The 14,017-nt window shown below is 42.7% G+C and overlaps 1 protein-coding gene across 1 annotated transcript; it reads right to left on the bottom strand.

The window, feature by feature from the left end:
- Positions 1-1,848: 1,848 nt before the first annotated feature.
- Positions 1,849-3,329, bottom strand: LOC131227700 (protein RGF1 INDUCIBLE TRANSCRIPTION FACTOR 1). The gene is made up of 4 exons (XM_058223500.1): positions 3,210-3,329; positions 2,847-3,113; positions 2,601-2,750; positions 1,849-2,521 (listed from the first exon to the last, which is right to left on the bottom strand). The coding sequence occupies exons 1-4, from the start codon at positions 3,210-3,212 to the stop codon at positions 2,237-2,239; spliced, it is 705 nt and encodes a 234-aa protein (XP_058079483.1). The 5' UTR covers positions 3,213-3,329; the 3' UTR covers positions 1,849-2,236.
- Between the last annotated feature and the right edge of the window lie 10,688 nt (positions 3,330-14,017).

Genomic DNA, 14,017 nt, shown 5'->3' with positions numbered 1-14,017 from the left:
CGCATGGCCCTCATTCTCCCATCGGAGGTCTCAGTATAAGTCTCTGCATGGGGCCCAATTGCTCCAAACAGCAAAAACCAGCTTTCCTCAGCAGCATTCTAGCTGGCCCACTGAGGGAAATGATCCATCGATCACCTTTCACTAACGGTCATCTTTCATAATCTCGCACGGTTCATATGATGAGCTGACATCCCGATCAATGATCAATGGCATATCCACAGGGATGGCCAGGATCTCGCATGTTGACAAACCTGACTTTGAATATTTACATTGGCCTTAATGAACGGCCCAAATCTTGCTCACGCAACTACTATTAAACAAAGGAAAGGGATTCTGATGATGGAACATCTCAATCATAATCCGAGCCATACAGTATATAAAATCGGCAGATGTGATGATGGATCTGACGATTCACTAAGCCCTAGTGTGGATAGCCCACTTTTACAAATATCCCAGAAAACAACGGCCAAGATCATACAATTAATTTACGCTTAGAAATAAAACCTAGAAAGATGTAGACCACCATGAGAAGAGTGCATGTGCGAGACATGATTACCGGTTTCTCGCTCCTTATTTTCTCATTTTTAGCTTTTTCCCTCTGTCTGCCACTCTTTTGACTAATGCACGGCACCGAAAACTCCATAGCCGACGGACAGAAATAACGACATCGCACATACCCCTCTCGACGGCTAAAACATTTAATAAATAAAAGATTCGGTCCTTCCGTCAGTGTCATAAGCTTACCATACAGTCCCCTTTTTTTCATACTATCGCCTAATACATATTAGCCAAAGTTGTATATTGGGACATTATTAGTGGATCGTCATAATTTACCACAGTATATCATTACTAAAACAGAATTTTTAACGGCTTGGATTTGCATCCCACTTGTGGTCCACTTAAGTTTTGGATCTGCCTCGTTTTTGTGATCATACACTAATAAAATGATATTGGGAAAGTGATGGACGGGGTGGATATCTCGGTCGGTCCCATGTAGCTTCCGAGTACAGGAATTTCCGTGGGCAAGGACACAAGAAACTCGCGTCGGATAGCCACTGGTGGCGTGACGCTGCCTGGTCGTTTCTCATTACGATGTTTGCTAGAATACAAACAGACGCGTTACAACCACTGGATTAAGATCCTTTCCAACGATACTGTCAGTGTATGAAGGAAAAGTGTCAAATGATCAAACGATTAAAATATACCAATCTAATAGTTTCTTTTTTCCTTTTTCACCCATCCAAGGTGTGGCCCATCAAATAAACGCGCTGGATCGCTCAAATCTCTTTCACTGGTGCAAATCAATTTCAGGACCCACATGATACGCATGCACTTAGAAAATTAAACCGTCGAAAATTAAGAAATTAAACAGAAATTAAGCTGACTGGGTACATCTAATGGACAGTTAAGAATGAAAAGTATCAAATGGTTTTCTTTACAAGTGTCCACAAATCAGAGGTGGGATCGTCCAACCAATCTTAACGGTTGACATTCAATCCCCACAGTTTCCTCTAGCATGGCCCACTTGAGTTTTGGATCTGCCTCATTCTTAGGATGATGTCCTAACATAAGGCAAGATAAACTGATGGACCGTATAGATTTCCCACAAACATCTCAGTGGGCCCCACTTCCAACCGCAGTAACGGTTGAAATTCTAAGGGTGAAGATGAGGGAAATTGGACATATAGACGATTTAAAGCAAGGCCAACAAGTGTACGGTCCAGATCCACCATCAGCACCTCTAAACGTGTGATGGTAGCAGACGTTCTATCCAGTAACTCTACAGGGTGGGAAATGTCAATTTTAAGGGGTGTAAATATCAGCTATCTAGAAAATTAAAAAACCCTCTTAAGAAATAGAATATCATTTATTATTCATTAATCATCATTAATTTCATAATAAAACAGATACTCTCATTAACTCCTTATAATCTTTTTTAAAATTATAAAATAATAATAATAATAAAGATAGTAATGAAATCCAGACCCCACATTTTATGCTGTACAACCGACTCCAGACGACAAGATCGGGCCCATTCCCAACCAGCGAGCCTTGCTGAGGCTACTCATTGCGAGTAGGAGTACATACCTACTCGAAGCTACGACGACAGCAAAATCAGCGGCCCGCTCAAAAGCACACACGTGGGGTCCGTCCAAAATCATTGACTCCACGTCGAGCAAATTTCCAAGCCACGCGCGAGTAGGTTAATACGCCTACTCGCGCGAGTATCATCTACTCAACAGACGGGAGATCGGCGAGGAATACCTTTCCTCTTGTGCGATTTCCCTCTCGGCTTCAACACGAGGCCAAACCAGGAACTGGTTTCGCTACTAGACCGGGTCGACTCGGACGAGTTACCGGACGATGGCGAGTTGGGTGATTCAGACGAGTCTCGAGCTTTCATATCAGGATCTTGATCATCACCGGCAGACAGATTGCAAAAATCTGGAAGGAGGAAAGAATCCCTGCACAGCAAGAACGGTTGAGATCGATCCTTCGCATCCTCCGCCATATCTGCAACCTGAATTTTGCGATTTGCTACAATTCAGTAAAATTAACACAAAATACCTAAAATACCCTTGTGAAGTAAAGATAATTACCTTGCATGCGATTGAGCAGTAGAGATTCGGCTCAGTAAGGTTCCTCTCGCAGACCTTGCACAAAGATCCACCGTTCGGGTTAACCAACGGCCGTGATGACTGCGGACGGGGATTCAAAAACACGGCTTTCGCTCCATTGACGGTGTATGGCTGCAGAGTAGAAACGGAAAAGAATCGGAGCCGTTAAAAATGAGAGAAATGATAGAAAAATCAGCTTTAATTAAGGTTACCGATCTGAGTACAGACCTGAACTTTGGAACAATCAAGAAGCTTCTGCAAGTCGTGGAGATTGATGACATCGTTGTAGACGTATTTCCGGATCTTCAGAATCCTGTGGCGGTGATGATGAGAAGAAGCCAAGCAGTGCTGGCAGATCCGACGGTTGCAATCGACGCAGAACACTTTCTTCTCATTCTTGCGGAGGTCCCGATGATCGAAGCAAGATCCGGAGAACTTGCTCTGGAGAAGAATCTTCAGCCATTCCGGATTCTTCTTCTCAACGTCGTACCTGACCTGAAAATCGATCAATATATCAAGAGCATAGATCAGAACACTGAAATTTTCAGAAGAAATTTGTAGAATTTAAGAGAAATTGATTCGAGATGATACCATTTCCGTAATTTCAGTCAGATATTGGGGTTGATTTGAAAGGGGTGAAGTGGGAGAGAGGAGGCAACCATGCGCAAATTAGCAGACGGCGGAGATTAGGTTGAGAGGGGCAGGTTTCTATTTATAGCACATTTGGGTACGGCGGGAAGCTGGAGTGATCAGAGCCGTTCATTTGAGAGCGATTGTACGGTGTCGAGGATTATGTTTATCGGCGGGATTTCAAATGGGGAGTGGATTTTTACGGTTGGATTTGAGCTTTAGATACGCGGAGGAACCGTTGGATGCGGGTGATCTCGAGTTAGAGAACCAGTGCATCAAAAAGCCATTTGGGCTCACCGTGATGTCTGTGTGAAATCAACTCCGTCCATCAGTTGAGAAAGATCATGTTAGAAGGTGTGACTAAAATTCAACTAGATCAAAAATTTAAGTAGGCCACACCAAAGGAAACAGTGGGAATGAAGACGTCCAACATTGAAACTCTATGGCCCGCTGTGATGTTTATATGTCATCCAAACCGTTCATAAGTTAATTCGTACGAGGATGAAATAAAACATGAGCCCGATCCAGAACATAGGTGGGCCTAAAAGGTTTCAGTGGTGTACGTCAGTATCCCCACTTTTTCCTGTGGTGTGGCCCACTTGAATTTTCGATCTTACTGCAATTTGAGATTGCATAATAAAATAAGCTGCTGCAGCTGATGGATGTACTGGATATCACACAGACATCATCGATGGCCCACAGTTTTTTTTCTCGCTGGCGCCCTACAACCCTCCGTCTTGCGGCGGGAGTGGGAAACCCTAATTGCCGGTTACAAGGTTCGCTAATTCATAACCGTGTAGCTCGTTACCCGTCAGCACACGTGCTGACATCGACAACGTGTATTAGATCTAAGCTTTCCATCTTGTGGGAAACATTACTGAAATCTCCCCCAGAAATGATTGAACTGTTTCATTTCTCAGGTGGGCCACAATCTACGCACTAAACTGATGGCCAAAGCAATTTTCGCAATATATTCGTTCAATGCGATGTGGTCCACGTAAGTTGTGGATAAGCCTGATTTTTAGGTAATTCATGTAAACGGTGTACCTCACGTGATGGATGGCTCAGATCTCACGATTATTAAAAAATGGAACGTGGATGCGCGTGTGGATGGTACAGCTCGCACACGAACTTGAGGAGTGTGAGACGTGGGGAGTGAAAGTAGTTTTGTCCACGTGTAACTTTTTAACCAGTGAGGTCTTTTCCCGCCAATTCGAGCGGAATATCCGGAGTCTAAAAGCGATAATTTTGTGGCACGGAGGCGCCGTTTGTAAGGTTTCACTTTTCAAGTATTTGGCGCCTATGGCGGTATAGGAAATTATTTAAAACGATAGCAGGGAGTTATTTGATGCTCTGGCAGAGTATGTCCCTTGATACACAGGCACTCAGGAATTATACAGATGGGATTTTTGTTTCATGATACACCTAGGATGGAAACAATAATTTGGACAGTTTAGCTCTACTTTTATCTCATTGCAATTTCTAAGTGCCAGCATATCATCAATCTCACTGTGCGAGAGTATCAAAAGTTTTATACAGGAGTTCGTTTTGCCTCTGTTGTGTACAGCTTCCAGCGTGCGTCGCATCTCACTAGGGCCCACATGACGGGTGGTTTTATGATCGGAACTGTTAATGTTTACTATTAACGGATGATTGACACCATTAATATTTTAGATGAATTTATAACAAAAAAAAAGAAAATTTTTAACGGATGGCATTCAATTCCATAAATCAAAGGTTAAATCATCGTTGAAGTTTGGTTATTAGAAAATTGCTTATTTACGACAGTAAAGATAACATGGACGGTTGAAATCATCCGAATATCTCAGCATGTGGGCTCTAGAGCCTGGCAACACACACTGGTATCTATGTCGCGCTAGAGGCACAAAGATCTATTTTCCGGAAAAATAGCGGGAAATACTTGTACAGTCGTAGCTTTTCGCTTCTAGAAAATGAAATGGTGGACAATTCATTTGATTGACCGATTCCCCAATCAGACAGATCCATGCGTCAAATCACTGGCCAATAAAGTAGACGGCTAAGATTAATTTAAGGACGTAGGTCCAGTAAAAAGTCCAACCATCTCTCTTACCGGGCTTGTTACGATTGCTCACCTTTCCAGACGCCTACATACGCGTATTATACGCGTAACTGGATGGGAGTAGATTAGGTGTTATGCGGTTAACACCTTAGTGTGTGTTACCCTTACCGTGTGGGGCCCACCTTGATGAATATTTTGTATATCCACGCCGTTCATCGGTTTTTAATCTCATTTTAAGACGTTATTCCAAAACATAAGCATATAAGAATCTCTGGTGGGTCACACCAGTGAAAAAAGTGATGAATAACCATTAAAAACTTGTTGTGGGACACAAAAGTTTGGATCAAGCTGGTCTTTGTGTTTTATTTTAATACAATTATTTTTGACCTTATCAACCACTTGGATGGTAAATAAACATTAAGGATATGCTTAAAGTAGGCCCTGCGAAGTTTTTAATGGCCAAGCTTCAATAACCACTGTTTCCTGAAGTGTGGTCCACCTGAGATTTGGATCTGCTTAATTTTTGCCATCTCATCTTAAAGTAGACTGTAAAATGGATGAACAGCGTGGATATACAACAAATTATCAATGTGGGCCCCACGGTAGGGGTAACACCTAATCCGCTCCCAGGTGGATGGGCGTATAGCTTGTAACAGCATGGGGTGTATAGCCGTATATTCTACCGTATCAATGCATCTATGCGTATTTCTGTCTACATTCAGTCGGTGCTATTTTTGCTTGGTTGATAGTTAAGACACCATTTGGATTCGGGGCAATAAAATGCTTGTGTGCCACTATAACTTTATGGGCCCCACATTGATGTAATATCTTATCAATGTCGTCCACCTATTTTTACAGATCATTTTACGGCATGAGCTCAAAATTGAAGTATATTAATAGGTCAGGGACCACACCACAGGGAATGAATGGAATAAAATGTCTTGCTGTCCAAAACTTTTCAGGGTCACGGAAGTTTTGTGCCAAGCTGATATTTATGTTTTTACTTCATTCTCTTTTTCATTTTATTTATTTATTTTTCTTTTTTAAACACACCTGATGAACTTGTCATCCTCTGTTTTTTCTCTTTTTAACACACCTGATGAACCGGTTGAATGACAAATAAAAATCACTGTCAACCCTAGAAAGGTTTCAACCATGTACGTTATTATCTCTACTGCTCCCCATCATGTGGTCCACTTTAACATGCTTTGAATTTGGGTCATGCATCGGACTGAGCAAAAATTTAACGGATGGACGGCATGGATAAAACACATATATCATGCGTAGGCTCCACGTAGTCTACTCTAGCATACTGAGCTGCCGTCACCGCGTTCTTGGGCTCCATCCATACATTTGGAGATATCATTTTATGGCATGATCCAACGAATGAGGCAGATCCAAAGCTCAAGTTGCCCCACCACATAAAAAAGAGGAGATTGAATGCCTACCATTAAAAGCGTCTTCGGCCACGGGAGTTTTTGATTAAGGTGATATTTGTGTTTTCCATTATTCCATGTCTTTTTTAACTGATAAACAAGTTGGATCTCAAATAAACATCATAGTGGGCCCTAGGAAGGTTTCAATGGTGAGCATCATTGTCCTCACTTTTTTCTATGGTGTCCACTTGAACTTTGGATCTAACTCATTCATTGTATAATGCTCTAAAATGATCTCTCTAAGGGCGTGTTTGGCCGGGCGCTGGATGTGGGATTAGGTGGGATTAGGAGGGATGGGATCGGCAATATCCTGGGATCGGAATGACGAGCCAAACAGATCCAGTGCACTTGTCCAGGGATATGAGCAATCCCATGGATCTTAAGACATTCCACTGGCAATCCACTGACATCACCATCATTACCTTAACAGTGATCCTATCCCTTAGTTGAATGGATTGGACGGTAAAATCCCAGGATAAGCGGGGCATGCCAAACAGACCCGGTGAACTTCCGAGGGATATAAGCAAACCCATGGATCATGAGACAATCCACTTACACCATCATCATTACCTTAAAATTGATCCCATCCCACCAAATCCCGTGGGATCGGTCCGGCCAAACACGCCCTAAATGGATGGACGGTGTGGATAGAACACATACATCAGTTGGGCTCAAAAAATATGGTGACGTCACTTCAGTAGCTAATCCGCGTCCCCGTACCGTTCGATTAACTTTCTCCAGCGTGCATGGAATCCACCCCGTTGGTTCACTTTCTCCAACGTGCATGGAAGCCACCCTGTTCATTAGTGCATGACCCTGTATTTAGTCTTTATGCAGCCCATAAAATTATACCTAAACGCCCCTAAATTTATTTGGATGTAGCCTTTTGGAGTACTATATATGATTTTAGGTAATTCTTTTATCTTAATGAGTCAATATCAAATAAAGTCAAACAAATGGACTGGATGGCATATAAACACTGTCGGGAGCTGTATGCAAAACCAACGGTGGGTGTTTTTTCTTGGAGCGTCAGCTACCTGACCGTGACTTTTGAACTCGAGGTGAAGTCGAGGCAGTTTTGGAATGGTTGTTTTACCAACTAGTGCTGTAATTAGAGCTGGGCATTTCATACCCGAACCGGTGGATCCGGCTCGATCAGACCCGATCCGACCTGATTCGAACAGAACCGATGGTTAAGATCGGTCAGGATCGGGTAGCGTAATCTAGATCCGAATTATTTTCGGGTCGAATTCGGATAGTCCCTGTTTCGAACCGACCCGATCCGATTGGATCCGATTCGGACCGACCCGATCCGGACCGCATATATTAGTGTGTGTGTATTTCATTTTTACTTTTACCATTTAAGCTTTCGCCTCGGCGCCAAAAAATCCCGCCCAATATACACTTGAGCTCATACCTATCACTCTATCTCTCTCTATCTTTCTATATCATATATTCTCTTTCTATATTTGCTACTCTATTTCGGTTGAAGAAGAAGGCGAGAATGAGGTTTCGGAGCCTGGACTTTGCTGCTGGAGAGATATAAACTGAGAAAGTTAGCAAGAAGAAGGCGAGAAGCCAACGGACTCAGGTAACGTTAGCACGTTTTGTGGATTTGATCATAAGGTATGTGTAATGATTAGCTAGTTATTATACAATTACCATAATAATATGGTAGAAAAATCTGAGAGGGTTTGGTGAGGGGCCATCACTATATATATGGGTTTACTCTCCTCCAGCATGGATTCTACTCCCTTTCTTGGCATTATCTAATACATATGGTTACAAGTGATTGCCTGCATCGGTAGGGAATAATCTCACCTCAAAATGGAGCGGGTACAGTCTGTGTTGTGTGTGTGTGTGGAAATGCTACTATGAGGTCAAGTTGTGTGGGCCCCACTGTGATGTGTGTCGAACATCTACCCAATCAGCCAGATGTACCATTCCATGGTGGGTCACACACTTAAAAATAAAATCAATCCATGACTTGGGTGGGCCACACCATATACAAGAAGAGCTGGGTAGAATCCGACCCGATCGGTTCGAGTAAGCCCCCTCAGATCCGAACGTTAATCGAGTCGAGTTCGGATCAGTGGCCAATTCGGACCGATCAGATCCGGTCAGGTCTTATATAACCTATTTTAACTTCTTTTTTTAAAAAAAAAAAAAACTTTTTTACTACCTTTTACCCGAATGAAAGCCCTAAATCCCTAACCCCTCTTCTCTATCTGATCAAGTGGCACCGCACCTACCCATCCAAGATTTCCACATAAACCAAAATAGAGAATCATTGGTGAGTTTCTCTTCTTGAAACATTTCAACAATCAAAATCAATCACCCATCTAAGATTTCAAAGAATACCAACAAATATCCTTTTTGAGTTTTGCTTATTAAAGCATTTCAATCAGCAAAATCAATAGAGAGAGAGAGAGAGAGAGAAATATCCTTTCTGAGTTTTGCTTATTGAAGCATTTCAATCAGCAAAATCAATAGAGAGAGAGAGAGAGTAATCTCCATTCAAGAAAACTATGGATCAAAAGAAGGCGAACAAGATTAGTGAGATTGTTAGGCTTCAACAGATCCTCAAGAAATGGAAGAAGCTCCCGAGTGCTCCAAAACCAACCACAACCAGCAGCAACAAGAGTATGAAATTCCTCAAAAGGACTCTATCCTTCTCAGACAACTCTGTTTCATCTCTATCTAGCAGGACTGGTGATGGAGTCATCCCGAAAGGATAACTTGTCGTCTGTGTTGGGGAAGAAATGAAGAGATTTGTCATCCCAACAGAGATCCGTACCCAATCCGATCCGACTCGGTTTCCCTAACTGAGTCGAACTCGATTCGGATCAGGCCAAATGTGTATCGAATCAGATTGAGTCAGATGACTCGGACTCGGTCCCAGATCGAATTGAGTTCCGGTCAGTGCATTGCAAATTTCGGACCGAGTCAAATTGGACCCAATCTGGTCCGATTCAACTCGATGCCCACCTCTACATACAAGAGTTGGTAGGGGTTGCCCTCCCATTAAAACATCCATAATCATTTGTTGGGCCCAACAAGATGTGGTTCACAAATCCAGCCCATCCATTGTGTGTGTCCCACTTAAATGAGGGGTCAGACCAAGTTTCAACTGCATCAAAAACTCAGGTGGCCCCAACCAAGTGCTTTTATATGTTTTAGGCATGTCGTCACATGATTTTAGATGATATGGCCCACCTGAATTCCATATACGTCTGATTTTTGGGATATCCCATAACCTAAAGGGGACCCATCAAATGCACAGTGTTGATGTTAGACACACATCACGGCTGGGCCCACGAAGCTCGACCTTGTGGAAAGTTCCTATGAGGTTGAGCTTATATTGCCATATGTGTGTGTGTGTGTGATAGAAATGTGATTACCCAAAGATGTATCATTTATCCAGCTAGCACTTCGGGAGCCCCCTTCTCATTCGAGGGCATAATCCCTACCCCGGAAGGTAATTTTATAATTTTACATGGAGTTTTACATAAATTCTAATTTTGTTTGGGGTGATATATATTTTATCTTGAGAGAGAGAGTTGTCATTATTTTGTAAGTTGTTTTTTCAATTTTTATTTTTGAGCATGGTGGATTGGTGTGAATCCATAGATATATCTAAAGGGAATCGCATAAATTTCTGTGTTATGATTTGCATCTTCTTTCTGATTTCGATAATGTTGTGTGGTCGAGAAGGGATCTCTTCTCCCAACATATCTCTCCTAGCAACATTTGCATATGACCTCAAGCACCTGTGTTTGGTTTATCGACAGTAAAATTGTAATAATGCCACTTTTATATTACTTTAATATGTAATTATCACCAAAATACATTAATATTGTTTGGATTCGAAATTTTCACGATAATACTATAAAAAAGTGTAATTATTACAAATTTCTTTACTGGTCTTTACATTTGATCAACAGTTATATGTTTGGTTCATTAGTAGTAAAATAATGATGATGACATATTTCCTCCAAATTATTTAAGTAATCGACTGAACAAATCATCCCTTATTTAATAGTTATGATGGATTTCAAGAAAGTTCCACCCACATGGATCTAGGTGCATGGGATATACTTATATACCTGTTTAAGCATAGTTGTATTATGACTAGCAATGGTGACTAGCATGGGGCATAAGTTATTAATTGGATATGTTTTATAGGCTATTTATTTCATTTCTTGTTTATTAAACACCATGGATTAGATAAATTATGAATTATGGTGGATGGAGTTTAAAATGAATGGAGGTACATTACACATGCACATGTTTGTATTTGATATATGTGTGTCATAGGTTGGGCAATTGAAGATTGACGGTGGTACACATGAATATGTGGAGTGCTTTAACTAAGATAGTTGCTATGGGTAAGACTGGATTGACCAAATGACTGTAAAACAAATGAAAGCAATGAAGTCAAACAGCTCGGATAAGAGATCGGGAAAGAGCATGGCCCTAGATGCCGAGCACAACCTCCGCGACTAATCCAGGCACTAGCTATGAGTGGTAGCCCTGGTCACCTGGTCAACATTTCACTGTTGTGACCAGGGGATAGCTAAGGACACCGACCTGATCACGGAATTCGACCCCTACCCTGATCATCAACTAAGCTTAGTCTGCAAGACCCTAACCAAAGCGACTTAGACGTCGGCTTCAACTATCGACTATGACCTCCATGGATGCCGACCACCGGGACATATCTCCTTCATATATGGAAAGTATTACCCCCCTGAGATCTTCGTCAAGAATCATGCCGACATAAGCACCATATACCTAGGGGAAGATTCCTTGTGTGATACGTATCTACATGATATACTCATTATCATGTATGGAAGAGGTATCGAAAGGTTATAAATAAGAACCATACTTATGGTAGAAGGCATGCACTATTACCCTAATTCGACTAGACCCATAGTGTGCTTATTCTAACTTAGGCATCGAAGGGTCCCTGGCTACAACTAGTGCTCCCATTATCACTTAGTTTGTAAGTACACGACAATCTAGGGTTCCGATCCTGGGATGCTACACGGAGGATTTTCAACATCAGGTTGAGTCGTAACAAGCCTCACCCCAGGCATAACCCACAAACACCAACCCAAAACTCCATCTCATGTCCACTCTAATCAAAAGCTTTACAAGTACAAGGCGCATTAGGGAAATACAATGAAGATAGACCAAAACTCCAAAAGAAGATCAGCCACGCGTCCAAGCCTCAGCGCTACTGTGATCCAACGTCATCGTGCATAAGCTTATAGAAAGCTTAGAGGGTGGTGAAAGTGTATGCTCAAGGTGATAATGTAGTCATGCAGTATCAGAGTAATGCGGAACATGCTGATGAATGCTAAGAATCCCATTAGCCGTACTAAGGCCATGCGGTGCAAAGAATGTGTCGGCCATACCAAGGCCATGCAATGCAAAATGCAAGTCAAGCATACAAATCCTCATCTAAGTCCACATGTCAATACCGTATCTGGAATATCACCGGGTCTAGTACACTCCAAGCCGATTGCCGCCCCATCGGCGCGCAATAAGGTGAGTGGAAAAGACCTCACTATCCGCCGCCAATATCGGGCCCATCGTCAATGCGGACCCATTCCTCGAGCTGTCACTCAGCCTAGCATTGCCCCTACTCTCGTGTAAGGCCGCACCCCTTCCAACCGACCACGACACTGGAAAACGCAACCGTCATAATCGGCAATCCGCCATGCATCCACTCTGGGCAGACGTTGGAGCAACCTCCTCGGTACCATAAGGGTTTAGGGACTTTCACCGTGGATATCTATCGCACCCCATGTAAACAAGATTTTATCCAATCCCGCCAACCACGATACGTCTGTGGCTATGTCGCTAGGGCGTACAGGAACCATATCACACAATGCGAATGCATGAATCACACTATCCGGTCATACAGAATCCTGCGCGTATCATGCGCTCATGTAGGGCAACACCCTCTGTACGGGAGCCCCTAAACCATCTGCCCGAAGGCATATGCTATGATCAGGCATTTCTCATATCAAGCATACGTATGATGCATATGATTATGAATTCATGGAATTAAATATGTTATATGGGATGGATGGTAATCATAACAAGATTGGGCCTAGACGGCCTACATATCAGGTGTACGAGCCTAACAATGGGCCCTAGGGAAAGTCATAATGTGGACATTTAACCACACTATACTTGCAATGTGGACGTCAAACCACCATTGCTCCCAAGGCATGACTGTCATAAATATCATTACATGGATCATGTTGGGACTGCACATTGCAATGAACCTTAGGTATATCTCATTGGGCCTTCAATACATCAAATAGGCCGTATCTCATGGGCCTTATATTTATTAAGTGGGCCACATCAATGGGCCGCATCAATGGGCCTTATGTTCATTACAATGGGCTATAACCCGTGGGCCTTAGAATGCGTTAAATGGGCCTGCTCACATGGGCCTTGTATGTATCAAATGGGCCTCGCCAATTGGGCCCCATACATGTATCAAATGGACCTACTCACATGGGCCTTATATGTATCAAATGGGCCTCGCCAATTGGGCCCCATACATGTATCAAATGGACCTACTCACATGGGCCTTATATGTATCAAATGGGCCTCGCCAATTGGGCCCCATACATGTGTCAAATGGGCCTACTCACATGGGCCTGAACTTATAGGTCCTAGTACATCTTGACGGGCCTTAACCCATGGCCCCATTACATCTTAATGGGCCTCGACCCATGGGCCCCTAATACATTAAATGGGCCTCGACCCATTGACCTTACATGCATATCAAAGTGGGCCTCAATCATGGGCCAACAATTACTGAGATGGGATTCTAAGCCAACCATCCGTTTGGACGCTGTCACTCTCACCCTCCCTTGCACACACGTGTATGAATATACATATATGATATATATATATATATATATATATATATATATATATATATATATATATATATATATATAAAATATACACACACCACGCACGCACGCACCACACACGCACCACACACGCACGCACTCACAGGCCCCCAACTGTGAACATCACAGTGGCCCCACACAAACACAATCATCACAGTGGGCTCCACCGTCCAGGCGGACGGTGGAGATAAAACACTTACAACACTGTGGGCTCCATGACCTAGATGAAGGGTGGAAATGAATTTCACCCTGATCCAACACTTCTGTGGGCCTAAAAAGGGTTCCAACGGTAGAATCTAATTCACACTGTTTCCTTTGATGTGGGCCGCTCGAGTCTTGGATCAGTCTGAT

The sequence above is a fragment of the Magnolia sinica genome, chromosome 15 (assembly GCF_029962835.1).
Source record: "Magnolia sinica isolate HGM2019 chromosome 15, MsV1, whole genome shotgun sequence".
Taxonomy (NCBI): Eukaryota; Viridiplantae; Streptophyta; class Magnoliopsida; order Magnoliales; family Magnoliaceae; genus Magnolia; species Magnolia sinica.
This window is presented reverse-complemented; position numbering and strand designations above follow the sequence as displayed.

Bases quoted from the DNA above. Each gene is read 5' to 3' on its own strand.
- LOC131227700 (XM_058223500.1), bottom strand. The intron at 2,751-2,846 runs GTCTGTACTCAG...TCTACTCTGCAG, and splicing joins TTGATTGTTCCAAAGTTCAG to CCATACACCGTCAATGGAGC. The intron at 2,522-2,600 runs GTAATTATCTTT...CGCAAAATTCAG, and splicing joins ACTGCTCAATCGCATGCAAG to GTTGCAGATATGGCGGAGGA.